The sequence below is a fragment of the Triturus cristatus genome, chromosome 2_1, assembly GCF_964204655.1.
Source record: "Triturus cristatus chromosome 2_1, aTriCri1.1, whole genome shotgun sequence".
Lineage (NCBI taxonomy): Eukaryota > Metazoa > Chordata > Amphibia > Caudata > Salamandridae > Triturus > Triturus cristatus.
In genome coordinates, this window is record NC_140581.1 from 508,091,881 (window position 1) to 508,117,818 (window position 25,938).

Consider the following 25,938-nt stretch of genomic DNA (forward strand, 5'->3'; position numbering starts at 1 on the left):
GTGCTTCAGCGTGCTTTTAGATTGGTTGCATTTTCTGTCATTTATAGGGCTCGCGCCAGTCTCGCGGCCCGTCGAAGGAGGAGAAAGGGCGCGGCCACAGGCGGCGGGATACAGTCTGGATTGTATGGCGTTTTACATTCAGTTTGTTACAGCTGGCTGTATAGTGTAATGCCGCGGCGGAAGCAGAAGGGGGACGGCCTGGCGAAAGCCGGACAAACCTTCATCAGCAAATTCTTCAAGCCTCAGGAGAGCCCAAGCCGTTGCCCCCCTTCCACATCCCAGGTCAGAGAGTACGCCGCCGCACGTGGGGCTTGTTTTGTGGCGGGATGACTGGCCTGCCAGTAGCGGCCTCATGATTGGCTCCTTCTGGATTTAAAAGCGTAGATGTGCCAAGTTGCCTTGCCCAATGTAATTGTGAGTCTTCTTCATCTAGTCCCGTCAGTTTAACAAGCAGTGCTTGTTTTCCCCAGCCCTTCATCAAGCGAAACTGCAAGTCACATTCACAGCTGCTAAGTTTACAATTTGCAAATGTGTGACATTTAAATGTTTCCTGCGCACGTATCTGCGATATTTCTATGCCTTATGTGTGAACCTTGGAATGACACAGCACGGTTACATTTCACAAATGTCTAGAAATGCTCATTAAATAGCTGCATTTTTTTGTATAGGGCTATTGTAGGCACTACTTATAATACCTTAACTTTTCATAATGAAGAATAGAATATACAAGCGAAAAAACATACGTGATTACACCAAACCTCACTCTCTCGCAAGTGCAGCCTCCACCTGTATGTTGTGTTCTTATTCCCTTAAATGCACGTGCATAGAATATGGAGTGTTGTAATGATAAGTTCCATGTGGAACATTGATGTTACTGAGCTGGTTGGAGAAGGACGTCGCTTCCCTGGCTCTCACCTGTTATTACTTATCTTAAATAAATATACTATATTCCACATCATTTATGGTCTGCTACCATCACTTCAATTGGCGACGAGGGAAACTGGCGTTTGTCTTTACTGATTATCTCTTGGAAGTATATGAGAAGAACTTCCATCTTTTAAAAGAAAGAAGAGAAGAAGGAAAGCGCACCAAAACAAAAACTTTGTGAGTTACAATTTTTTTTTTTCTCCTCTTCTCCCTTCGCATGGGAATCGCCGCCTACGACTGCGCTTTACTTAATTAACTATCGGCAACATGCTCAATGCTCAGCGACATTAACGGAGCAACCGTTAATCGTTATCGCCTACCTGCATTTTTCAAGTGCGCTCGCCATTCCCCTGCGTGCGCTGACTGCCAAGGGGACTGCGCGCGTCACTGTCAGCGCGTCTTCCACAATCCCCTCATCTACTGACGTCAGACGCAGGTCACGCAGCGTGACCCTAACGTGGCGGCCATCTTGTATTCCGTGTTTACATCGATCGGAAGGAGTTTACATCGATCGGAAAAAATTACAAGATCGAGATTTCTCTGGAATAAACGTCAAAGGTCGTGTGGCGCAAGGCGATATCTACATCTCTAAGGTACACATTCCGAACAGCACAGTAGGTGTAATGGAAATTTAAAAAGAAAAAAGATTTTTTTTTTTTTTTTTTGTGGTGTGTGGAACATTATAACAGGTGAGGAAGTCGGGAGAAGGTTGTTACTAATTGAATTGTACTTCACAGTGCATGGAAGAAGGAGATTCCAGTGTAAGTACTGTAGTTAGAGACAGAGACATGGCACAACAGAATTTTTCTATTAGTCCTCCTGAACCATTTTGGGTTAAAGGTACCCAACCCAATATAAAGTGGATAGAATGGAAGGAATACTTCATTAATTATTTGGAAGCTGTTGATGAAACCAAAAAAATGAAAGCTGAGCAAAAGAAGAGACTTTTGTTACATTCTCTTGGTCCCATAGGATTAAAGACATTTTCAAGGATGAGTAAGTCCGATGACTCCAATCTAGATGAATTCGAAAATGCGATAAAAAATATGGACAAATACTTTGCACCTAAGGTGTGCATTGGGGTCATAAGACACAAGTTCTTTCAGAGAAAACAAACCAAAGAGGAAACTGTAGATGAATGGATGGATGACCTAAAAAAACTAGCCATAGATTGTAAATTTGACAATTTACATGACGATCTCATACGCGATCAATTGGTAATGCACAATAACAACTCTGCCTTACAAGATCGTCTTTGGGTCAACGGTGACGCACCTCTTGATGACGTTGTTGCCATCATGAGAAAGTCAGAAGTGTCAGGGAGGTGTGCAACGGTGGTGAAAGAGACAGAGAAAGATGTTTCCAAAACCTCGGGAACTGTGTGTAAGATTCAAGCTTCAAATAGAAATTTTCGTCAACAGCAACAACAAGGGAGATGGACTGGTCAACCTGCAAGGGTCCAGAACAAGAACATGGAGGATAGGAGGTGCTATAGATGTGACAGTAAAGAACATCTGGCATTTAGTAGACTATGTCCTGCGTTAAAAAAGAAGTGTGGTATTTGTGGACTGTTAGGTCACTTTAGCAAGATGTGTCGTAGACGCACAAACGTAAAATATGTGTATGAAGATGAAAGTGAGAGTGTGGATGAGTTAGAAACTGAAGAAGAATGTTGCATAAAAAGTATTAGAGGGAACTACGTGATCAACATTTCAGAAGACTCACTAAAAGGGAAACCAATTTGTGATATATCCCTGGGTGGGGTAACCATAAGTGTGTATGCGGACTCTGGTTCCCCATACACGATCATAAATGAGGAGGTTTGGCAAAGGAAGTTTGTAAATAAGATTGGTGAGCAATTATACCCATCAGATGTTTGCCCAATCAGTTTTACAGGTAACAGGATAGGTATGATTGGTTTTAGGTGGCTTACCTTTGTATTTAAAGGCAGGTCCACAAGAGCGAAGTTGTATGTGGCAAAGGTTGGGCCATCTGTATTAGGATGGTTTGATCAGAAGAAATTACACATCATCCTAGATCCTAATTCTAAGGACAAAGTTTTGATTTTGGATGACTGTAGTAGAATGGAGGAAACACTATCTGAAAGTTTTCCCAAAGTATTTAATAAAGAGTTGGGTGTTCTGAAGGGGTTTGAACATAAGATAATTTTAAAGGCTGATGCACAACCCAAGGTTCATAAAGTGAGGCCAATACCTATTCTTATAAGGGAGGAAGTGAAAAAGGAAATCCAGGGTCTGCTTGCCAAAGGCATTATAGAAGAAGTGGAAACATCTGAGTGGATTTCTCCGATTGTGGTTGCCCGGAAACCCAACGGAAAAATCCGTCTATGCATCGATTTGCGCCACTTGAACAATAACATCGTGGTTGAAAAGTTTCCCCTTCCTAGAATAAATGAAATGGTATCTTCCTTTAAAGGTGCTACATGGTTTTCCACGGTGGATCTTTCTGCCGCCTACCACCAGGTGATGTTGGATCCGAACTCTAAGAACCTCACGGCGTTTATAACACCGTTTGGTTGTTATCAATTCAGGCGTATGCCCTTTGGGTTGGCCTCAGCCGCTGCTGTTTTTCAGCGGCTGATGCATAGACTGTTTGGAGATATGGAGAATGTCTCATTTTTTCAGGATGATATTCTTGTTGCAGCTAAAGACAAAGAAAGTCATGATTCCAAATTGAAACAAGTTTTGGGAACCTTGCAGTCAGCTGGTCTGACTGTAGAGTTATCCAAGTGCAAATTCAGCCAAAGAAGTGTTTCATATTTGGGGCATGTCATAAGCGAAAAAGGTGTTGAACCCAAGCCTACCTTAGTGGAGAATATTGTTAAGTTCTCTGCACCTGTTTCAAAAGATGAGGTGAGAGCATTCCTCGGCATGGCTGAATACTGTGCCAAGTTCATAAAAAATTTCGCAGCAAAAGTTTACAATATGCGTGCACTATTGAAGAAGAACTCTAAGTTCATTTGGAGTGAATTGTGCGAGGAAGAGTTTAATTTAATCAAGAAGGAGTTACAAAAAGTAAATGCTCTTGCCAGTTTTGACCCCAATGTGGACTGTTTGCTCACAACTGACGCAAGTGACAAGGGTTTGGGCGCTGTGTTGTCACAGTACGATGGGCATGGTAAAGAAAAGGTAATTTTATTTGCCTCTAGGGCCCTTTCCCCTGCTGAAAGTAGGTACCCTATCATCGAGAGGGAGGCCCTAGCGTGTGCATGGGCGCTAGAGCATTTCCGAGCATTCGTTTGGGGCAAACCTGTGACCATTCGTACAGACCATAAACCATTGATCCGCATTTTATCATGTGATGGTATCTCAGGTGCATCCGCAAGGTTAGCTAGATTATCTATGCGGATGAAGGAATATATCTATAAAATGGTTTATCTGCCGGGTAGGGACAACCGCATTGCTGATTGTTTGTCGAGACTTCCACCTCCCTTGGAGGAGTGTGAAGATGATCCTTGGAGCGAATACTGTGTGGCTTTGGTACATGATTGTGGTGAGCCTGCGATAAGTAAAACGGAGTGGTTGACTGAACAGGGGAAAGATCCTGTTTTGAAAAATGTTTTAGAGCATATTTGTAAGGGCTGGCCCAAAGTGAAGAATATTCCTGGTTTGGATGCCTTTTGGCAAATCCGTATGGAGTTGTCCTCTGAAAACGATATGTTGTTTAGAGGTGATAGAATCGTCCCACCTATGTCTTTAAGAAAGAAAATTCTGCAATTGTGCCACGAGGGGCATTTTGGGATTATGAGAACCAAGTCTATTGTCAAGGGTATGTTCTGGTGGCCTGGAGTTGACGGGGAGGTTGAGGAATTTGTCAAAAAGTGTACAGTTTGCATGTCTGCTGACAAAACTCTTAGGACTTTTAAGCCCAAGATGAGTGATGGTTTAATTCCCAACTTTCCTTGGGACACCATCGCGGTGGATATTTTCGGACCTGTTGGAGACGCTAGAGAATATGGTTTGGTGGCGATTGACCTTTTTTCCAAATGGCCTATTGTCAAAATTGTGGAAAGGGTTGACACTCAGACAGTACTTAAATTTTTGGATAAAATATTCATGGTGGAGGGTTTGCCGGCTTGTGTGCTATCGGACAATGGTGTCCAATTTACATCTAGACTAGCTAAAGAGTATTTCGACAGATGTGGTGTCAAACACAAGACTACTGCGTTATATAACCCTAGTGGCAACGGCACTGTTGAAAGGTTTAACAGAGTGATCAAGGGTATCATTCAGGCCTCTGTGCACAGTGGACTTGATTGGAAGGTACAGGTACAGAAGGCGGTTTGGTCATATAGAGTTACGGTGCAGAACAGCACTGGCATGTCCCCGTTCACCATGATGAGGGGCAGAACAGCTAGATGTAAGTTTAATCCTGGATGGCTGTTTGATGGAAAAATTGCATGTTGGTCTCCTGTAGATGTCAAGGATAGATTAATGTCCAGTCACGAGAAGAGCAGAGAATTCTATGACTCTTACCATAATACTAAAGATGTTTCTATCAAGGTTGGAGACTGGGTGAGGGTGAAGAAACCTTTTAAGGTTCCTAAGGGTATGAGCCGTTTTGAACCACCTTGTAAAATTGCTGAAGTTTTAAGGAATTCTGTAAGACTGGATGATGGTAGAGTATGGAATCCGCCGATATGTCGCCATTGGGTGTCGGAGTTCCTCAGGGCTCTGTCCTGAGCCCGACTCTTTTTAATATCTTTATGACCCCTCTGGCGGCCCTGGCGGAGTCCTTCGGGGCCCAGATCGTCTCTTACGCTGATGACACCCAGCTCCTCTTCACCTGTGAGAGGGGTGCGGACTTCGATGGAGGTAGGATCCAGGGTTGCCTTGAGGCTGTGTTTCAGTGGTTCCATCATAACAGCCTCAAGTGCAACTCGGATAAATCTGAGGTCCTCTTCTTTGGGTGCAGCTCGGACCCGGACTGGAAAGTGTGGTGGCCTGAGAACATGTTTCCACCAGCTAGTTCCTCCCAGGTAGCAAAAAACCTTGGGATTAAGATCGACAATGGCCTCACACTACGTTCGCAGGTAATCGGTCTCACAGGGACCTGCTTCGGCGTACTCCGGATGCTTCGCAAGTTCCTTCCTTTGCTATCGGAGGAACATAGGAAGATCACGGTGCAGGCGATGATAGGCTCGAGAATAGATTATTCCAACGTTCTCTATCTCGGCCTGCCTGAATACCTGCTTCAACGACTACAGGTCGTTCAGAATTCGGCAGCACGTGCTATTTTTGGACTACCTCGTTGCGCCAGAGCTTCGGGCCTCTTGGAATCTCTCCATTGGCTTCCTGTCCGGAAGCGGATAGTCTTTAAATCTCTCACCCTGGCACACAAAGCCTTGTACAGATCGGGAGCAAAATATCTCCAGGATAGGTTGTCTTTTTACCGTCCGGCCAGATCGCTCAGGTCGGAAGCCTTGTTTTTTGCTGTAGTGCCCCGGGCGAAGAGAGCTCGCATCGGCGGCCGCTCCTTCAAATGTTTAGCGCCTCAGCTGTGGAATAAATTGCCTGTGGCCCTGCGTAGCACTCCAAACTTGTTGGCTTTTAGGAAGGGGCTTAAAACCTGGCTTTTCACTTCTTAGTTTCAGGTTCTATTAGGTTTCCTCTTCTGTATCTTTCTGTTTATTTTCGTTGTTGTGTTCTATGATTAGTGTGCATTCTAAAGCGTCGGGACACTCTTTGGACTAGCTGTACGCTATACAAAAACCTGCATAACATAACATAACATAACATAACATCTTAAAAATATTGCCTTTAACCCTGATCAAAATTGTGTAGAAGTATTTCCTGATTCATGTATCAACAATTTTGATTGGGTAGAAGATCATTTTGAGAATAGCCAGATTCAGTCTCAACTTGGTAAGGAGTTGACGACTATTTCTGGTGAACCCAGGCAATCCTACCCTCCTTTGTGTATTGAGGGGGGAGTGGGTGAAGGTTGTAGTCATGAGCATGAAGTTCAAACTAATGTCAATGCTTCTACAAGTTTGGACGCAAGTGTTACACAGAATAAGACCAATGTGTTACTTGATAAAAGAACAAGAGTTGTGCCCAGATGGCTGAAAGACTAAGCTTTGTAATATTGTATTTCCTGTTTATATTCATCTCGTTTTTTCCTTACCATCCTTCCTCTTTTATTTTACCTTTCCCTGTATTTCTTTAATGTATGGGGGGGGGGGATGTGTTGTGTTCTTATTCCCTTAAATGCACGTGCATAGAATATGGAGTGTTGTAATGATAAGTTCCATGTGGAACATTGATGTTACTGAGCTGGTTGGAGAAGGACGTCGCTTCCCTGGCTCTCACCTGTTATTACTTATCTTAAATAAATATACTATATTCCACATCATTTATGGTCTGCTACCATCACTTCACTGTATTAGCTTTAAACGGAGTTCGACTTTCTGCACACGCAACTGTTGCCCTTTACTTTAAATAAGCATTGGAACATCATACAAATAAGTCACCGTGATATTGTTGCAGCAGTCACAAATAATTGTGTTTTTCAGTACAAACTGATACAACTATGGTGACCAGATTTCCTAAACTAAATATTAGGACTGGACACACAGAAAAGGATGTGAATACGGGTGCAGTTTCTTCCTTCATCTGCCCTGTTCTTCACCCTTTCTATTTCTCCTTTTGTTCACTTTCCTCACATGTTCCACCTGTTTCTTGCTACTGATACTGCTTTATCTTATAGCCCATCTTTCCCTCCTTTTGTTTCTCTGTACTCTCTATCATCTCTTAACTCGTATTGCCTTTATGTATTGGTATTTCGCAAATTAACAGGTTTATTTCGGAGGCGCAACTCCATTTGAAAGCCTGCCTGCTGTGTCTTACTTAGTTTTGTTAATCAGCAGTGTTGTTCAGGTGCATGGGGAAGAGGAGGAGAGCAGGGGATGGGCAGGAAGGGATGCCACCTGTCCACCTTAAAGGCTGTCCATGATTGTAGTGGACTTGCAATGGTATTCTTTTGTTTCTGAGCCTTGACTTTGCACAGGACAGCCAGATGTTCTTGTGGAGACTCTTGTGCTGTCTGTCTGAGACAGTAGGTAACATCTAATCCTCGTCTGTTATTTTCTAAATGCGCTGAATGGATGGCAAGCTATTGAAGACAGGAGGGGGAGCAAAAAAAAAAACCAAGCAACAGTTTATAGAAGCCAATAGAACAGTAAAAGAACGGTAAACGCAGACAAGCTGGCGTACACAGATAACATTGCCAACCCTGCAGAGGAGGCAGCCAGAAGAGGAGACAGTCTTCAAGATCACTAGAATAGTTGGTGGTAAATCTTGTGTAACATACAACACCCCTATTGTGGACAAGCAGGCCAGACTGCTCACAACAGAGAAGAAGCGGAATGCACATTGATTAGATCACTTAAAAGAAGTCTTGAACAGACCAGTACCAACAAGCAAAACAGATATCCAAGAAGCAGAAACAGACTTGGATTTACACAGTCCCACCCCAGAAAAAAACCCCTCACTGTCATCCGATCTCTCAAGAATGGACAAGCACCTGACCAAGGTAACCTGAATGCAGATATGTTCAAGGTAGACCCTGAAACATCAGCACAGATCTTCCATCCACTATGTACATCGATTTCGAGAGGGAAAGAAGGTACCAGACAATTGGAACCAAGGCTCCATCGTCAAGATTCTAAAGAAGGGAGCATTAACTAATTGTAACAACTGGTGTGGAATCTTCCATCTGTCAATCCTGAGTAAAACCCTGATTAAAAAAAAAATTATTATACAGCACATTTCTGATGCTGTGGACAAGAAGTTCAGGAAAGAACAGGTTGGGTTCCCCCAGGGGTAGAGGGTGTGTTGATCAGTTCTTTACTCTGCGCAACCTCATAGAGGAATGCATTGAGTGGCATAGACAACTATACATCAGCTTCATTGATTTTTGAGAACACCTTTGACAATATACACCGTCACTGCCTCTGGCGTTTCTTGCGAACCTATAGCATACCACAAGAGAGTTCTCATCCTCAACTGCTTGTATGATAATATTACCGTCAAGGTGGGAGATAGTATAGATTTCAGGTCAAAACCAATGTGAGACCGGGATTCGTGATGTCATTGTTGCTCTTCAACTTATTCATCTATTGAGTGATGTGACGCACATTAGAAGACCAAGCAGAAGGCATCAGATTGACCTTATTCTCTACACTGGAGGGTCTTGACTATGCAAGCGATCCAGCATTGCTCTCTCACATACATCAACATATTCTGGAAAAGACGTCTTCTCTTAACATTGATGCACAGCAAGTGGGCCTGAAGATCAACGTGACGAAATTAGAAGTCATGCTACCCACATCCCCAAACCTTTGCCAATCCAAGTATATGGAGAGAAACTAGCCGTGACTGTAGAGTTCATCTTCCTAGGCTGTACTTTACAAAATAATAATGGAGGGTAAGGCAATGACATCAAGTGCAGACTGAACAAGGCCAGGAATGCCTTTAGAATTTTTTTAACGTCTTATGAATTGAGTTTTTAAACAAGCAGTACAATAAGAGAAGGAGATCTTTGTAGTGTTATCATTATGCATGAGGTACATAGCACATCTGATCATAATACAATCTGAGTACATGTGTTTACAGTCGATGTACAGATTGATAGTGTGAATAGCCAGTGCAATCAGTCTATAACATTTTACCGCACCGTTGCATTGGAAAGTGGGAACCAATACTAACCATGCACCTCCTCCGCTCTCGTCGGGGGCTTAATTAGAAATGCCTTAAGGATGCTGAGCAATGTATGGAGGTCATTTCAGTATAGTACTAACACCACGCTGAGTTTTTACCAGAACTGCATTCACCAAACTGTGAGCCTTCAACACCAGTAACCTGAAAGAATCTTGCGCATTTTCTGTCCGCAAACATTCTCCAACCAGGAACTACTTAGCAGATGCAAGCGAGAGAGCATGGACAGCATCACTATGAAAAGAGGATGGATATGGAAAGGACACAGCATCAGAAGAGAACAAGTCTCCAACACAGAAACTGCGCTCCACTGGACCCCTAAAGGCAAAAGGAAGAAATGTAGGCCAAAAGACACTTGAAGGTGAACTGTGGAAACAGAAATGAAGGCCGTGAACTACAGCTGGATCACTGTACATAAACTTGTTCAAGATAAACAGAAGTGGAGGTTCTTTATTTTTTTATGCCCTATATGCCAGCTGGCATAACGGGCAATAGATAGATAACTTATACACATGCTCTGTGCTCTTTAAGCCCCAAATCTGGTAGTTACATAGAGGCTCTTCAAGTGTTCCAAATCCTCTCCTTTTTCTGGGCTGCTCAAGAACTTGGGGTTTTATTCAATATGAATGACAGACATGACCAGGCTGGTCAGCCTGTGAGCAGCATTAAGTAGCAGACTAATTGAAAAACCAGGTGAGGTTTGTCAACCTCCAGTAGAAGTTCAGCAGTGACTCACACAGGTTAGGAAATGTTATATCATCCTTTCTGAGTGGCTTGAGCCCGTAGTATGTTTTAATATGTTGCTAGACTGTGATGTTGGTTGGTTTTTATCTTATCAGTTGCACAATAGTCTTCGATTTATGAGGTAATGTAGGTAATTTAAGGAAATGTATTAGACTAACACCAGATATGCAATGCTTGGCGGGGTTGCTTCATATACATTTGTTCTTTGCTAATTGGCAGAAGTCCTGGTATCAGGATTTAAGATCTGGGAGAGAAATAAAAAAGCATGGGTGGGCCAAGAAGACGCAGAGGTGAGCTGCGAGAAATTAGCAAAGGGGTTGGTAGCTCTGTTTTTTTATACATCGATTACAGCAGTCCAATTTATACGTGTCTAATAAAGCTAGGCATACATATTCTTCCCAATATAAGGTCTAAGAAACTTGCCATTGCCTAGGCCTTGGGCCAAGTGTCTGCTTTATACTGTAAGCAAGCATACTATAATTCCAGATTTGTAAAGCGCAACTTATCACCCCTAAAGGGTATTCAGGTGCTGGCGGCAGCATACTGGACGGAGGGTGTAAGAGATTGGAGTATTAATTGAAGGCGGGGTGAGAACCCACCTCAAATGAGACACGCAATCCTTTTCAGGATGAATCTCAAAAGTTGCTAAATAAACCTGTGTTGAACCTTCTGATCGCTATAATATAGAGCAACCAGGCTTAATTTAGAAGCAATGTGCAAATTATGCAGAGATCAAACCGTGCTAAAGTGAAAACGCGACACCTGAAAAATCCCAAACTAATTTAGAAAAATAGAGAATATTTATGATAAATAAAAGTGCACCAAAACAACAAAAATCCAATATGTTGAATTGGAGATATGAATTGTTAAAATTTGCATTAAAAACAGTGCCAAAATAACTGCCAGTATCTGTTCGGTCTGGACCATGTCAAAGGCAGAAGTTAAGACTGACTGTGATGCATGGCTGGTTGGATACAGGGGCCAGGTTCATCCCGGTAAAAAGTTACCTTTTGGATATAAACATTTTTATAGAGATTGAAAGTCATTTGCGAGAAGAGGTAGCAGGCTGGATCCAATGGCGGGGATGCGTTGTGCGAGATCTCAGAGTTGATCAGAGGCTACTCTGCATCGGGCATGCTAAGGCCATCAACAAAGGTAGACCGCATTGCTTGGACTCTGTTCAGTGTTAAGTCTGGTGAAGTTGCTGATCGGGTGCTGCTCCGCGCTGAGTTCGAGGTGTTTTTGAAAGTCTTCGATGAAGAATGTCTGTTTCGAATCTCAGTGTTGAGCCCAGTGAAACTTTCAGTTAGGCTGGAAGGAGTACACTCTGACCACAGCCAAGAGTCCAGGACCTTGGGAATAGGACTTAGAGGTTTGAGCTTGCTGCACAGAGTCCAGCAGAGGGCACCAGGACAGGTCCAATTCGAAAACCGATTAAGGCCTCTGGAAGCTTGTTGTAGCCCTGTTGCTCAAACAGGAGGTCAGCTAACTGACCGTTGGAGTCACTTCCAGGGTCCTGGGTTGAAGGCAAGCAGGTCCATTCTTCCTTCAGGTTCTTCAGACAGCAGGGCAGTTCTGAATCGTCTCAGGTCCAGGAGTATTCTGGGGATGCCACTTTTATGTACAGTGCCAGCCTATTGGTGTGGAGCAATCCTTTGTCCACCCTCTAAACCAGTTCTAGACTGCTCTCACCCATTCGCACCGCTGGGATTGGAGCCAGCCTGACTAGAAAGAAAAAAGAGAGGCAGGCCTAGGTGTGAGGTTCATCTGCCAGTGACAGGGTAGGCATCCTTTGAAGCTCAGCAAGGGGCTGGACACAGCTCGGGCTATCCTGTGAAGGAGGGTAATTGCCTCTACACATCCAGGACCCTTTGTCCACTGTCTGTGAGCAATACACTTCTCGCCACTGCAGAGCCATCAAGAGTCAGGTGACAGTTGGACTGGCAGAAAGACCTTTTGGTTTTAGACAGAAAGAGAACTTTTTAAACGTGTCTTTTCTGACTTTACCATTAAGTTGGATTTTAAATTACCAATAAAAAAGAGTCCTTGGATCATTTGTTGTAACTGCTGCCAAATTCAAATTAAGTTTTATAAGTTATTCTAATGTAGGGAGTCCAGACAATCCCACATGGTTGGCCGCTAGTGAACCTCTCCACCCCCCTCCCTCTTGCCCCAAGTAATACATTTTCCGCTTCCGGAACACTGATGCGATGTGCGGAGACGCCGATTAAAAGCTGTCGACGATGAGAGTGAGCTGCATTGTGTCCACGTGCGTCCGAGAACCACCATTTACCGCAGCAATGGGAAAACAGCATACCGGCGGTATAGAGAGCTGAGTTTGTAGCTCAGTAGTGAAGGAGTTATTGTGGAAGGGCGGCAGAGAATTCAGACTTGGTGGGGACACCTCCTGAAGAGTGTGAAAGCAGCAGTGAATTTTAATTGGCAGGTGCTACCGCTGAGCCATAACCAACGTGGGATTGCAGGTACAGGCGTTATGGTTCTAATGGTGGGCAGCAGCTAATCTCTGGAGAATATTAGCTTAATTGGCAGCCTGTCTTTGGGTAGTCTTTACTGAAAATGTGTTTCTAGCTGCTGAATGTGGGTCCTGCAATTCTCGCTAAGTGAATTGAGTTGATGGCTCACTGATCAAGTGGAAGGTGTATGGATGAAGACAACCTCACATGCTCTGACGCTATTGGGAATGCCATCCCCCTCATAAAGAAAACATGCTGTGGCCTGTTTTTTTTTCTTTTCTTTTTTGCTGCTCCCTTATAATTCACTGCTAACAGGATCGCTTCCGCTTGGAGCTTGATATGATGGGGAAGCGTTTAGAAATTTCTAATGTGATGGCTCATGTTGACTCAGCAGTGGGACTTGAATCTAAATCACAAACCGCTCACATGAAAATCGCTTCAACTGTGGCAAGAGCCGAGCGCTCTCAAAATCCTATCGAGGGTCAGCTGCAATCACATGCCCCCTGAGTTCAGAAGAGGACATGGTGAGGCATTCAGCAGGCAAGGTCGGCAGAAGAAGCAGGCTCTGACGGGCAACCTCCTGCTCAAACTGCTCCAGCCGGAAAAGTGGTTATTTCTAACGAAGGCAGCTGGGCGGAAGAAAATGGAGACGAGGGGCCGAACCAAGTGGTCCCAATAGAAGGCTCTTCTAGCCCGACCCAAGGAATATCCATTATTCATGAAGTCAAAAATAATTCCAACATCAGTGACTGCAGCACAAGTACAAAACAGGAGTCCGCCATTAATGTCCAATCAAGTCTGTTGCGAGCTGACCAATCTCTCACTCTGCCTCAGAGTACATTAGAAAAAGACAAAGAGGATCTTCGGTCTCTAGAGAAACAGTAATGGTCCTTCAACAGACTCAAGTATGGCCTCTGTCTTCCATCTCGGGTAAACCCCCACAGAAACGCTGCAACAAGGAGGGAGCATTGTCCAATAGGACGTTAAAACCATGTTTAATCTTATTCTGGACGAGATATGCGTGCCTAAAACAACATAAGGAAGTGAGATAGCATCTCTACATCATCGCCTGTCACAAATCAAAAAGGCAGTTGGCAGCTTTCCGGCCACAATGCAAGAGGCCAAATCTTGGATCTCTCAGCTTGAAGATCAGATGAATATGATGCAGCATCAGGCTACTCTGGATAAAAAACTAAAAAGTTCTGGTTGAAAGCAAGCTCGAAGAGCTGGAAAATCTGTCACGATGCTCCAACCTGCGTCTTGTGGGGGTTCCAGAAGGATGTGAAGACTCGCAAGCACATAGGTGGGTTGAGACATTTATTAAAAATAATGTTTTGCCAGAGTTAACCTGAGATCTTACAATCACAAGAGCATATTGGGTACCAGCACAGCCGTGTCCAAATTGAACGCTGCCTCGAACAGTCTTAGTCAACTTCGCAGATTTTCGTGTTAAAGAACAGATACTTACCAGGGCCATTCAAAAGAGACAATTCTCAACTAGCGAAGTGCCCAGCTGCTAAATTTCTTCCGACATGTCGGCAGCAGCTGCACGTCATCGTAATTAATTTGTCAAACTCTTGTATTTGTTCAAGGCACAGGATGCTCAGGCAGCTATTGCCCAGCAATCCAAGTTACGAGTTTTGGTGCAAGGGAAATTTCATATGTTCGCAAATCTTAATGAAGCTCAGAAGCTGTTACAGAAAATTACCACTGAAAAGTAGATAAGGAAGGAAAACTGGGAGGATTATTCTTGAATTATTTTTGAATTGTTTTTTATCACATGGGATGAGGTGGAAGGGGTAGTTCACTCTGGGTGCAACAACATGGCACCCAGTCTAGGTGTCAACTAGGGGAGGGAAGCAAGGGGTATGGTGGGCAATTGCACGGGGGTGGGAGGGATATGGGGGGTTGGTGAGGGGTAAGGAGAGGGGGGGCATGTTTAGGAGCAATAATGAAAAAAGAGGAGAAATATAGAGGAAAAAGCACTCGCGAGGAGAGAAGATCAAAAGTAAAATAAAAATAAATATTTTTTATGAAGGCGCTTCAATTTCAAAATGTTGTTTGCTGTTTTTACCCTTGAGGCGAGATGGCTCTTAAAGCACGTATAGTTTTGGTAAACTTAAATGGAGTGTCCAACAAGCAAAAATATGGCGGATTCATTAGAAGGTTAACTTCCCTTTCTCCTCAAATTTGATTTCTTCAGGAAACCCTATCTTAAAACAAACACACCAAAACGTTTTAAACCCAAATAATATTCTAAGGTGTATTTTGCCTCTCCCGGGCTGGCAGTAAGGGGGGGGTAGCCATCTATTTTGGGCAAGGAATTGATTTGGAGATCTCTTGTCTCTAGAGACTCCCAAGGAAGGTGGATTTGGGTTATTGCTGGGGTAAAAAGGACATTTTCCAACTTTGTGGATTACTACCCCCCCGATAGATGATCCCAAAGCCATTATGAAGATCAATGAGCTGGTTAGAGGGGCAGCAGGTCCTATAATGTTAAGTGGCGATTTCAACTTTATTCAAGATTTGAAAAGGGATCCTTACAATAAAGCAAAAATACAATTGATGCCTTACACTAAAAAAGTATTGGATTTTATGAAGCAGGAATACCAATTAAGCGATCCATGGCGTAGGGCCCATTGAGAAACTACACCATTTACCTGCTACTCTCGCTGATTTCAGTGAGCCTCCAGCATCGATTTTATTTCTTATTTCTCGTTATATTAACTGTCTAAACTCAGAATTTGGGGTTAATTCATTCTCAGATCATTCATTGGTTAGAATTGAAATCGAAATATAGGCTAGGAGGGAGAAGTCCAGGTGGTAGATGGATCGTCTCCTCCTCTTGAATCCCCAATGGGTGGAGAATACAATAAAATGGATAAAAATATTCTTTCAGGAGAATAAGGGCACTGTAGCACTCTTCTCTATCTGGGGGCCTCTAAGGCCACAATGCGGGGGCAGATGGTGGCTTTCACGGGCTCGCAGTTTAAAACTCGAGGGGCACATGTAGCAGAACTCCAACAGGCAGTGGATACAGCTTTAATGCAGAGAAATAGCGGTTTGGGACAGCACTCTGTAGCTGAGGAGAAATTAACCAAAGCTAAGCAGTTAAGAGAATTTTTCATTCTTGAGATAAATAGTTCCCGGATGTTCCAGCAGCGTGTATATGAGGAAAGTCAGATGGCGGGCAAACTATTTGCTTGGTCAAGCAGAGTTAAGCAGGAGGCCGCAGTAATAACAGAATTGGAGGAACCAGGGACTGGGTCTTGGTTGCCAATAAGGAAAAGCTTGCAAAAATCTTTTTAGATCCTTATAAGCTATGTGCAACAAAATATACGGCTTCAAATGAGGCAATAAGTCCAATATTTCTAGGGCATCAAGCTTCCACAGCTAACCAATTATCAGGCTGAGTAAATAGCTGAAATTTCAGTTACAGAAATTAAACGTGTCCTCGCTTCAATGCCCGGCAGGAAAGCCTGTGGCAACTATCGCCTTTCAACTGAGTTTTATAAAGCATTCTCAGAAGAATTAATACCTTTCTTGGCTCAGCTTTTAAACTTGGTGAAAGCAGGAGGCGAGGTTCCATCTATTTTCAAAGAATCCACTATAGTCAGCTTTATTAAGAAGGGCAAGAACCCCAAAGATGTCAACCCATCAGGCCGATCACCCTGTTGAATGTTGACTATAAAATGTTGATGAAAATGTGGGCGAATCGTTTCTCTCCAGTAGCGCTGAAGGTGATCCACAAGAATCACACAGGATTTGTGGCAGGGAGATCAGTGTCATCAAACAGCAGGTTTTTAGTTCAAGCACTTGATTTTTTTAATATCAACCAAATACACGCACTAATAATGATGGTTGATGCTGAAAAAGCATTTGATCTTGTAAACTGGGTTGCTCTTTTTTTATGCTCATAGAAGGCTGGGGTTCCCAATACAAATAACTAACATGTTATGGAATTCATATCAAGGGACCCAGGCTCTTATAAATTCTCGTCCAGCAGGGAAGGCTGATTTAAATCGAGGAACCCGTCAGGCCTTTCCCCTATCCCCAGTGTTGTTTACTTTTTTTATAGAACCACTCGCTGCTAGGATTAGGAGCAATCTGTCTGGAGATAAAAGCACCAATAGAGGGTATGCCCAAATTAAAACTGTTTGCAGACTATATTATTCTCTATCTTAGACCTTAAGAGCAGAATATTGGAATAATGTTGACAGAGTTCGCGCCGTTTGAATCAATTGGGGGATGTAAAATCAATTATAATAACTGAAATCCTGCTATTTAAATACTGGATGCCAAATCCTCCTGCATAATCTTCACCGGCAAGCTTGCTCACCTGACCCGATTCGATACTTGGGGATATGTTACTAATCGCTATGTGGTACTCTTTTAGTTGAATTTTTGGGACCATGCTTATCAAGATTAAAAAACTTACTAGATCGATGGACACTTCTTCCGCTTATATTAATTGGCTGCGTCGCTCTTATAGAAATGTCTATTTTATCACTATCAATTTTACTTTTTAAAAATGTCCCGATAAAAATTAATATGGAGTACCTTAAAGAATTAGTAGCAATTTTTCGCCTGATTATTTAGAGTAAGAAGGCTTCAAGGGTTAACTTCTCAGTGTTTCAACTCAACATTAGTCAGTGCATACTTATTATGAAACTTCTCTTTTGGATGTATTGGCTCGCTTAATCGATTGTAAGGGATCCTTGGATAGCTTCTTTTTGGATAAAAGGGTGCAGGAAGCAGGATCTCAGATTCCGGTATTTATCAAGACCGCCAAGCTCCCAAAGACAACTAGATACAAGACACTGCAGGAGTATGGGGTCAGACTTCGGTTATTTTATTCTGTGAAGACCTATACGCTGGATATGAGTATTTGAAGCTTTCAGAATGTGAAAGTTTGGGACTGCATATCTAGAATAGCCAGATAAGGTTCTGGGAAAGTAATGGCTTTAAGGAACTCTGTCATTTTATAGTACGGGGAGGTTTTTGATTTGGAAGGATATCCAGGCTAGGTGTGTACTGCGGTGTAAGCTCTTCTTTTTAGGGTATCTCTAAATTATGCAACCGCTGAAAAATTATTTCCCCCCCCCCCCCCATCTAGTGTCACCTTAGTGTCTGTATTGGCTGCCCTCTTTAGAACCAAGCTAAGGGGGGTTGGAAATTGGTACAGACTTTTACGGAGCCAAAGGGAGTGCTCCATAGTAACAAGTGTTTTTAGATAGAATAACTCAAGAAACACAATGCACTTTTTCAGAATCTGAGTGGTAGGTGATTTCGAACCATGGCAATAAGGCATTAAGAGTGGCAAATTTGAAAAGAATGTCATTTTTATCACACTGGATGGCTTACTATACTCATAGAGCATTACATAAAATGCATCCAGGAATAGAGGATAGATGCTTTCGCTGCCATCAATTGGGCCTGAGGGGCTGGCTCCATATTTTTTTTTCACCTGCCCGACGTTGGCCCAGTTTTGAGGGAACGCTTTTTCCGCCCTTAGCTATGGCCTACAGAGAGAACTAGAACCAGAGGTGGAAATAGCACTTTTTGGGATAGTAAGGCAGAGGCAAAATTTCCCAACTCTAAAGGAGAAGAAGCATTCATAGCAATATCCTCTCTAATGGCACGGTCCCTGAATCTACAGAATTGGAGGACAATTAAAGTGCCAGACTATCTAAACTGGCATAATAAAAGGATTCGAACTAAAACATTTGAGGAAACCTATTAAAAAAGGATAGGTGCTACTAAAAGATTTTCAGCTGTGTGGAAGCATATAGATAAAGTAGTAAGCCAAGTAGATGACTCAAGTTGGATCGTATAAATACGATAATAGTGGAATTGTCAAAAGCACTGCACTTTATTAATAACACTTTGTTTATACATATTTAGGTATGGATAGGAGGGAGATCTGAGTGGAAACCGGGTACTGGGTTACAGAATTATGAGCCAGATCAATTCCATTGGGAAAAACTAAAGGAAAGCACTTTATGGGAGCTAAATGCACATCACTTTAATATGAAGAGGTATTTTGAATTTCGCTCTTCCCCCATGGATTATCACCATGGGATAAGATGTAATAATGAACGGAATATCGAAGGTATAGGAGATCTTAAATGTACAAATTAGATTAATATGTATTAACGTTGAAATTTATATTGTGATCATGTATTTGATGGAATGGGCAGTGCTGATGCTTTTGGGGTTCGAGATTTATCTAAATGCACTTTAGGGCTAGTTATTTGCTTATTAACGTATCATTGTTATATATGTTTTTTGAACATTAAGTAAATAATTTGATCCAATATCCCAACTAGCTATTTTAGTATTTTACATCATGAATGGATAAGAGTGGAATAAGAGCTGAAGCATTTTAATATGACTCTGAATAACTTTTTGGGAATGGTTACTCTATAAGATGATTTGGCATTTTAAAGGACCGGAATGCATTGCACTTAATTAATATCACTTTGTCTAGACTGAATTTCGTACGTTAGCATGTTTTCAAAGGATGACATTCTAAAATGCTTGATGTACTTTTTTTATTCGATCATACGAGCTTAAAATAGCTATACTCGATGTGAAATTGATTTTTTTTACGATGTAAGGTTTTTAAATAATTCTGATCAATAAAAAATGTTTTTTTTAAATAATGTAACCCAGTCTTTTCTTGTGGTAGCCAACAGTGAAAAAAAGACTTTGGGTGTTTTTCACTGCCTGGACGTGTAAAACAATGTCACCCTGCCTTATTGGGCAATAAAGTTTTCCTTAGGGGTGACTTATAGTTATTAAAAAGGAAGAATTAGACCTGTCAAAAGGGTGATTTTGTGACAGGTCAAAATGGCAGTTTAAATCAGTACTCGCAGGCTGTAGTGGCAGGCCTGGAGACATGATTTCCAGGGTGACTGCATTGGGTGGCACAATGAGTGCTGCAGGCCTCTGCACTACTGCAGTGGGTTGCACAATGAGGGATGCAGACCTCTAGTAGCATTTAATTTACCGGCCCTGAGTACAGCTAATACAGAATACTATATACTTATTAGTAAATGTGCCAATTAGGGGTATGACAATTTTGCCATGTTTAAATGGAGAACCCAGGCACTTCACCACTGGTTGGGGAGGGTAAAATGCACAGCGTTTTATGGCCAACAGTAATAGGTTCAGCAACAGAAGGCAAACGTTTAGGGTAATACTATGCAAAAGATGGTAATTTCCAACAGAGGGAATCAGTGCTAATGGAGCACATTGTTGTAAGGATCATGTCTTCTAGTGCAGAGACCTTTTTTTTTTTATTTGAGTTTGAAGACGTATTATTGAACATGTTATGAGTGATGTATTGCTGTTTCATCAAATGCACATTTCTGGCATGTGCTTTTATTTTTATAAATGTAAAATGCATATATGTGATAAGCAAGATTAAACAAAAACACATTCAGTGATAATTTAGTCATTACTTAGTTTAGAAATTGTTCCAGGAATTTCATAAATCTTATGACTATTTCGCTCCATAATTCATTTGCTCTTTAGCTTTTATTTTAGTTAATGTTCTAAATACTAACTCTATTTTGTGCAAGCAGAGAGTCCTATTTTGTCTTAGGCCTATCTAGCAAATGGTGGTCTTTATCCACTTAGGTCTAAAACATGGTGGCCTCCCATCTTCCTGAGGGACTGTAAATATCTCACACCCTTTTGACCTTTAAATGTGTCATATTCTCCTGTCAATGAGGTGGACAAAAGAAAACTGGTGCGACATCAGCCTGGGACAGGTGCCTTTTTCAAGGTCAGATAACCATAATCCAAACAATGCGGTCTAAACTGACATATTTTTACCTTATTAGTATTGCCATTGATTTAAATGATTACGTCAAGACATTCCTATGGTAATGTTGTAAATTCCATCTTGGATAAAACACAATATATAAGGGCTACCACATGACCACTTAGTGCGGAGAGAAAATTTACCCAGTTCACAGATGTAGATCCAGGTGAGCACAGCACCAAATTCCATCTTGACTGAAATGGAGGCAAGGCTCTCCGAGGTTGTGTGAAGAATTGTATTCTGGCACAGGCGCAAATTCCTAGCTAACAAGCTATTCTAAACAGACAACAAACCCAACCCTTTGGTCCAGGTATGTGCACCACCTCCGAAACTCAGGCTTATTATGTATTCATCTTCTAAAACTTGCATAGCGCTTAGAGATAGCACAGGTCAGGGACTATAAATTGTGATGTTACAATTTTTCCCCTGTCTTCACTGATATAAAAAGCTTAGCCGCTTGTTATCTTCTGTGATATTACCAAAAATGTATGCACTAGATCCTGGCATTTTAAAATAACTATTTTGAAATAAATATGTAAAAATTCATGTTCAGTTTCTAGTGCTCTTGAGTGTGTAAATCATTAATGAACGATCGTTTGGATTACCACTACTCCCTGTTAGTAACCTGAAAGCATTGGCACCACCTCAGTTATGTATTCAGTGTGGTTCTGTGGGGCTACAATCTGTTTTTCACATTCAGCGCTGGTGAATTTAACTGAATGGCACACATGGGTGTGAAAACAAACCTTATGGAGCTGAGCCAGAGACTCAATTTACGCAACATTGGTGCTTCAAAGTTTGGATTTTCTAGACTTTTTAGGATTTTCTAAAAGCAAATAAAAAGACCAATTTTATTTTTAAAATAAATGTCCGGACCATCCGGCGTAATATTATTGTGACTTTCTACTCATTAAATAGGGAGCACCAGTTAATGTAAGTTCGTTAAGCGGTTGACTGATAAAAGTCTATTCCCCATTTGACTTCTGGGTATGAAGCTCATGTTTATTGAATCTATTTGCTAACATGGCGCAAGTCACTCATATTCTGCTAGGAGTTATTTCAGGGCAAACACACATCTCTTTGCTAGTTGTGTTGCTAACAGGAAGCGAGGATGAATGAATATGCTGCTTACCTCCTCTTTTGAAATGTTTCTGGTTTTACAAAACCTGACAGACCATATAACATAGTATTGGACTATATAAATTTATGCATATACACAGGCATTCACACTTACAACGCAGGATTTGAAAACAAACTGATCGAAAATGTACATTTAAAATAACCCTGGACATTTCCAATGGGGTTTTCAGCTAAAACATAGCGCCTGAAAGGCAGTATCTAACCACGTTCTTGTTCAAATAGATTTCAGTATTTAAAGTTTTTAACACAAACTTTATTGCATTTTCACATACAGACATGCCGCTTATGACAATATAAAAATGCACAATTGCCAAGCTTTGAACCGATTACAATGATAATAAAAAGTTTTGTAATTGCAGTACAGTGAGCAACAATGTTGAGAAATATCAATCTGCTATACACTTGGTCCTCTGGAATGCAATCAAAATAATCTATATACATATTCAGTAGTCTCTACCCCATTCCCCTTCCTTGAACTCAACATCATCATTGCATCAATATGTAAATATGCATTGTGTAACTGGGCGCAGATATCCTTGTGGGTATATGACTCGTGGGACCATGTATCCCAATGAGAATGGGTATAAGTGTCTTGGCATGTCTTAAGCTATGTGTCAAGCCATAAGGCCTATAGTAGAAATGTGACAGGTTAGCATAGGGGCATCCCAACCCAGTACCGGTAAATGGCACAAGACCATGGGGGATGGACATACACTATAAAACGCCCACCCTATGCAAGGTTAGTCCTTATCAGTCTCCTGAGTCCTGAAGGATTCTGTCAGTACTTCCAATTCCATAGCTAAGGGTTGCTTCTACAATCCCTGATACTTTTCTCTATGCAAAGTGCCACTTTCATCCTTGTTCCACTGCATTACCTCCCTCCTGCCACTGAGGGGTAAGCATACCGCTGTGGGCTTCAACGTCTCCTTAGGAGGTGCTTCACCAATTAAAGCGCTAAACAGGCAAAAAGTGCCACCACCTTGGAACCCTTAGTCCTAGGGTATATTCCCTGAACACATTGCTCTGCGGTACTCCAGTGTTCCAACTCAGCCATCCCTGCCAAAACGGTCTGGATAGCCGCCCGTTAAGAGGATAGCAAAGAACAAGCCCATAGCATGTGCATAAGATCCGCATCTGCTGTGTGGCAATGGGTGCAGGCAAAGGACACGGTGGCATAAGATAGGCCCTATGTACAGTTGTGTGGAATTTAATCAAATATCTACTTGTCCATGGGGCAGGTTGCTTCATAAATCTACTTGTCCTGTAACTAAATCCACTTGCCCCTTTGGTGCCATGTAGCGTGGCGACAAATTATGGCAGCAATCTCATTATATAAGAGCTCTGATATGGCCTCTCTGATTATGCCAGGGCTCATACCATATTGGTGTTTGAAAACCTGCAACCCCTTTATGTTGCTGCAGATCTACATACTGGAGCTAAAGGTAGTGGTAAGCAATAGTTCCAAGGTGAGAATGCCCTTTTGAGTCAGTGCAAACCTACTACCTTGCATGTTTTAAGGGTTTTCAACAACTCTTCTCTAATCTTTTCCCATACTGAGAAGTGTTGGAAATTTACTCCTGACAATGGCAGACATAAACCTTCTTCCAGAGTTGGGGAAAAAAGTGGTTGGAGGGAAAGTGAACTTGCAAGCACTCAGATATTCGCATGAGCAAATCTACATATGCATATTTGCTCATGCTAAAATGCAGTTCACAAATATTTTCTAAGAGTACTATTTCTTGTCCTAATTCTGTAAATTCTTGGTAACCCACGAAAGCTGTATAGCTGCACTTAATGTAAGGACATATACCATGGGGCACTTTTGAGACGTTCTGTAATAATTGAATCCCTGATTTGGTATGGCGTTGACATTGACCTTTGGTTTTTATTAAAATTCTGACTCTCTCTGGATCCGCTGACTTCACTGTGAGTGACAGCATTCTGCTCTTTCACAAGGAGCATATCGGCACAGAAAGTAGTTTTGTTCAGTGCCAGTAACTAATGTGGCAGTGCGTGCTTTGAGAAGAAAAACAATTATTGATTTTGCCAATGTTTGTTATAATGGTGAGGGCCTGGCAGCTCCCACACCAATAAGGTTTTACAAAAACCATGCCAAAACATGTCACACATTGACAAAACTAAAAAGCTGGCCATCAATTTCAGACCTACTGGCTTTGCCAATGCTTGTTTTTTTTGTTTCCCATAATCTTCTTGATACTGGTTATACTGATTTTCCATTATGAATATTTTTGGGAAATACTAGCATGCATTAAGACATGTTACTAAATTATGTTGCAAAGAACTGGTACCTGAAATTTTACAGTAGTTAAGCAAAATGTTTTTTCCTTGCTTTCATTTTTTTATGAACGTTTTATTTTGAAAGCAAAGAATAATCAATCTTGTTTTCAAGCTTCTGCAAATATTTGCATCAAATCAGAAAGCATTCTGAGAACATTATACATAGCCTCATGTTGCTAAACTTTGAAAACGTGTACACACATTTTTATACTGGAACCAGTGTCATTAATGCAGCCAGAGCTTACAAATTTACTTAGAGCGATCACCCTAATAATTACATCTTTTATGAACCATAAATACAAGTTTGAACAGCATTAACATATTGACAAAAATATTAACTTAACTGCAGACAGTGCACTTCCCTGATCCATAATGTGGTACTGCAAACTGGCAGCCAAAGGATTTGTGCTGCAGGGGGTTGGGCCTACTTGTCCCACGGACAAAATACACATGAAAATTTGTTGCCCTTGACCCCAAACAATATGTCCTGGGCGTCGAGCTATAGGAATTCCACATCCCTGTATGTAAAATGAAAAACTGTATGAACTTAAAGCGGGAGTTGTGGGAAATTTTAGTGGGCTATTCGATAAGGAATGCCCATTCCTTATAATGGAGACCTCGTATGATGTCCTCCTCCCACTTGGTCCATAGAGGAGCTAAGGAAACTACCAGGTGTGTATGCAGACTTTGGTACAACCAGCGAATCAAGTGGCTGCTGTTGCCCATAACATAGATTGCCTGTATAAATTCATGGGTATTCGATTCAGAGCTGCATAGTGCTCAATGTTGGTGGACATAATCAACAATACTAGCGTGTAGCATAAAGTGCGTTTCCAGAAGATCATGAGTCTAGGTGAAGTCTTGATGAGTCATGAGAACGTGGTCCTGAAAGAGCGCACCAATCTTTGTTACCCCCACCTGCTCCCAGTTCCGCAGTCTCCTCGCTGTCAAGGTACCTGAGGACGTGGGGAGACCTTGTAAAGGAATGTTCGGCATAAAGTGTATGTATGGGGCAGTATATTGCAGGGCCACTTTCCAGTACATAAGAGCTATGCACAGTAGAAGAGGACTGGGTGAGGGCGAACAGGAACCAGGGCAGATCAGGGATATTGTTTACCTTGAGTAAGAATATTGTTCATATAGCTAATTTCAATCAAATTATGACCTGCCAGCCAGTATGATATCCGTTGCAACTGCCCTGCTAAGCAGTAGGATTTGAATTTCGTGCTGCCCATCCCACCTTTATTGAGGGCAGCTACCTCTTGAACCAACCCTACGCCGCCCAGTTCCCCACACCAGATCAATTAATAATGTATTCAATGATTTGAAAACCTGGGCCAGCACAATCACTGGCTAACTGACAAAGTGGTATAGCAGTCAGGACAATATAACCATCTTGGCGAGAGTCAGTCAACCTGCCACTGACAACGGTAAAGTAACCCAAAAGCCGATTTGAGTGACACATTTGTTTTAAAGAGATTGCCATTAAGCAGATCCTGCGCCTCTCAGTTCATTTGTATACCTAAATATCTGAATGTCTGGGGTGCTATCTGAATACTAAGATCCCCGAAAGGCAGGATTGGTCCATCATAAATGTCTGCAAAAGAAAAGGCATAGAATTTATTGCAGTTTAGTGGAAAGCAGCCCAAAGACCCCAGCCAGATCCACCCGGAGCTCCCATACATCTATACCAAATAAGTGGCAATCAACGTTACAGAATGCATCATGGGACCCTAGGGAATCATCCACCATTTCGCATGTTGCCTATGCCGCTGCACCAGAGGCT

At 42.0% G+C, this 25,938-nt stretch overlaps 1 protein-coding gene across 3 annotated transcripts in view; it reads left to right on the forward strand.

The window, feature by feature from the left end:
- Positions 1-41: 41 nt before the first annotated feature.
- Positions 42-25,938, forward strand: part of MSH3 (mutS homolog 3) — a 2,607,526-nt gene continuing 2,581,629 nt past the window's right edge. For 2 of the 3 annotated variants that reach the window (XM_085632401.1, XM_085632403.1), the window contains exon 1: positions 42-282. In XM_085632401.1, the coding sequence (XP_085488527.1) occupies positions 169-282 (114 nt within the window). In that variant the 5' untranslated portion in view covers positions 42-168. The other variant, XM_085632402.1, reaches the window with a different exon arrangement.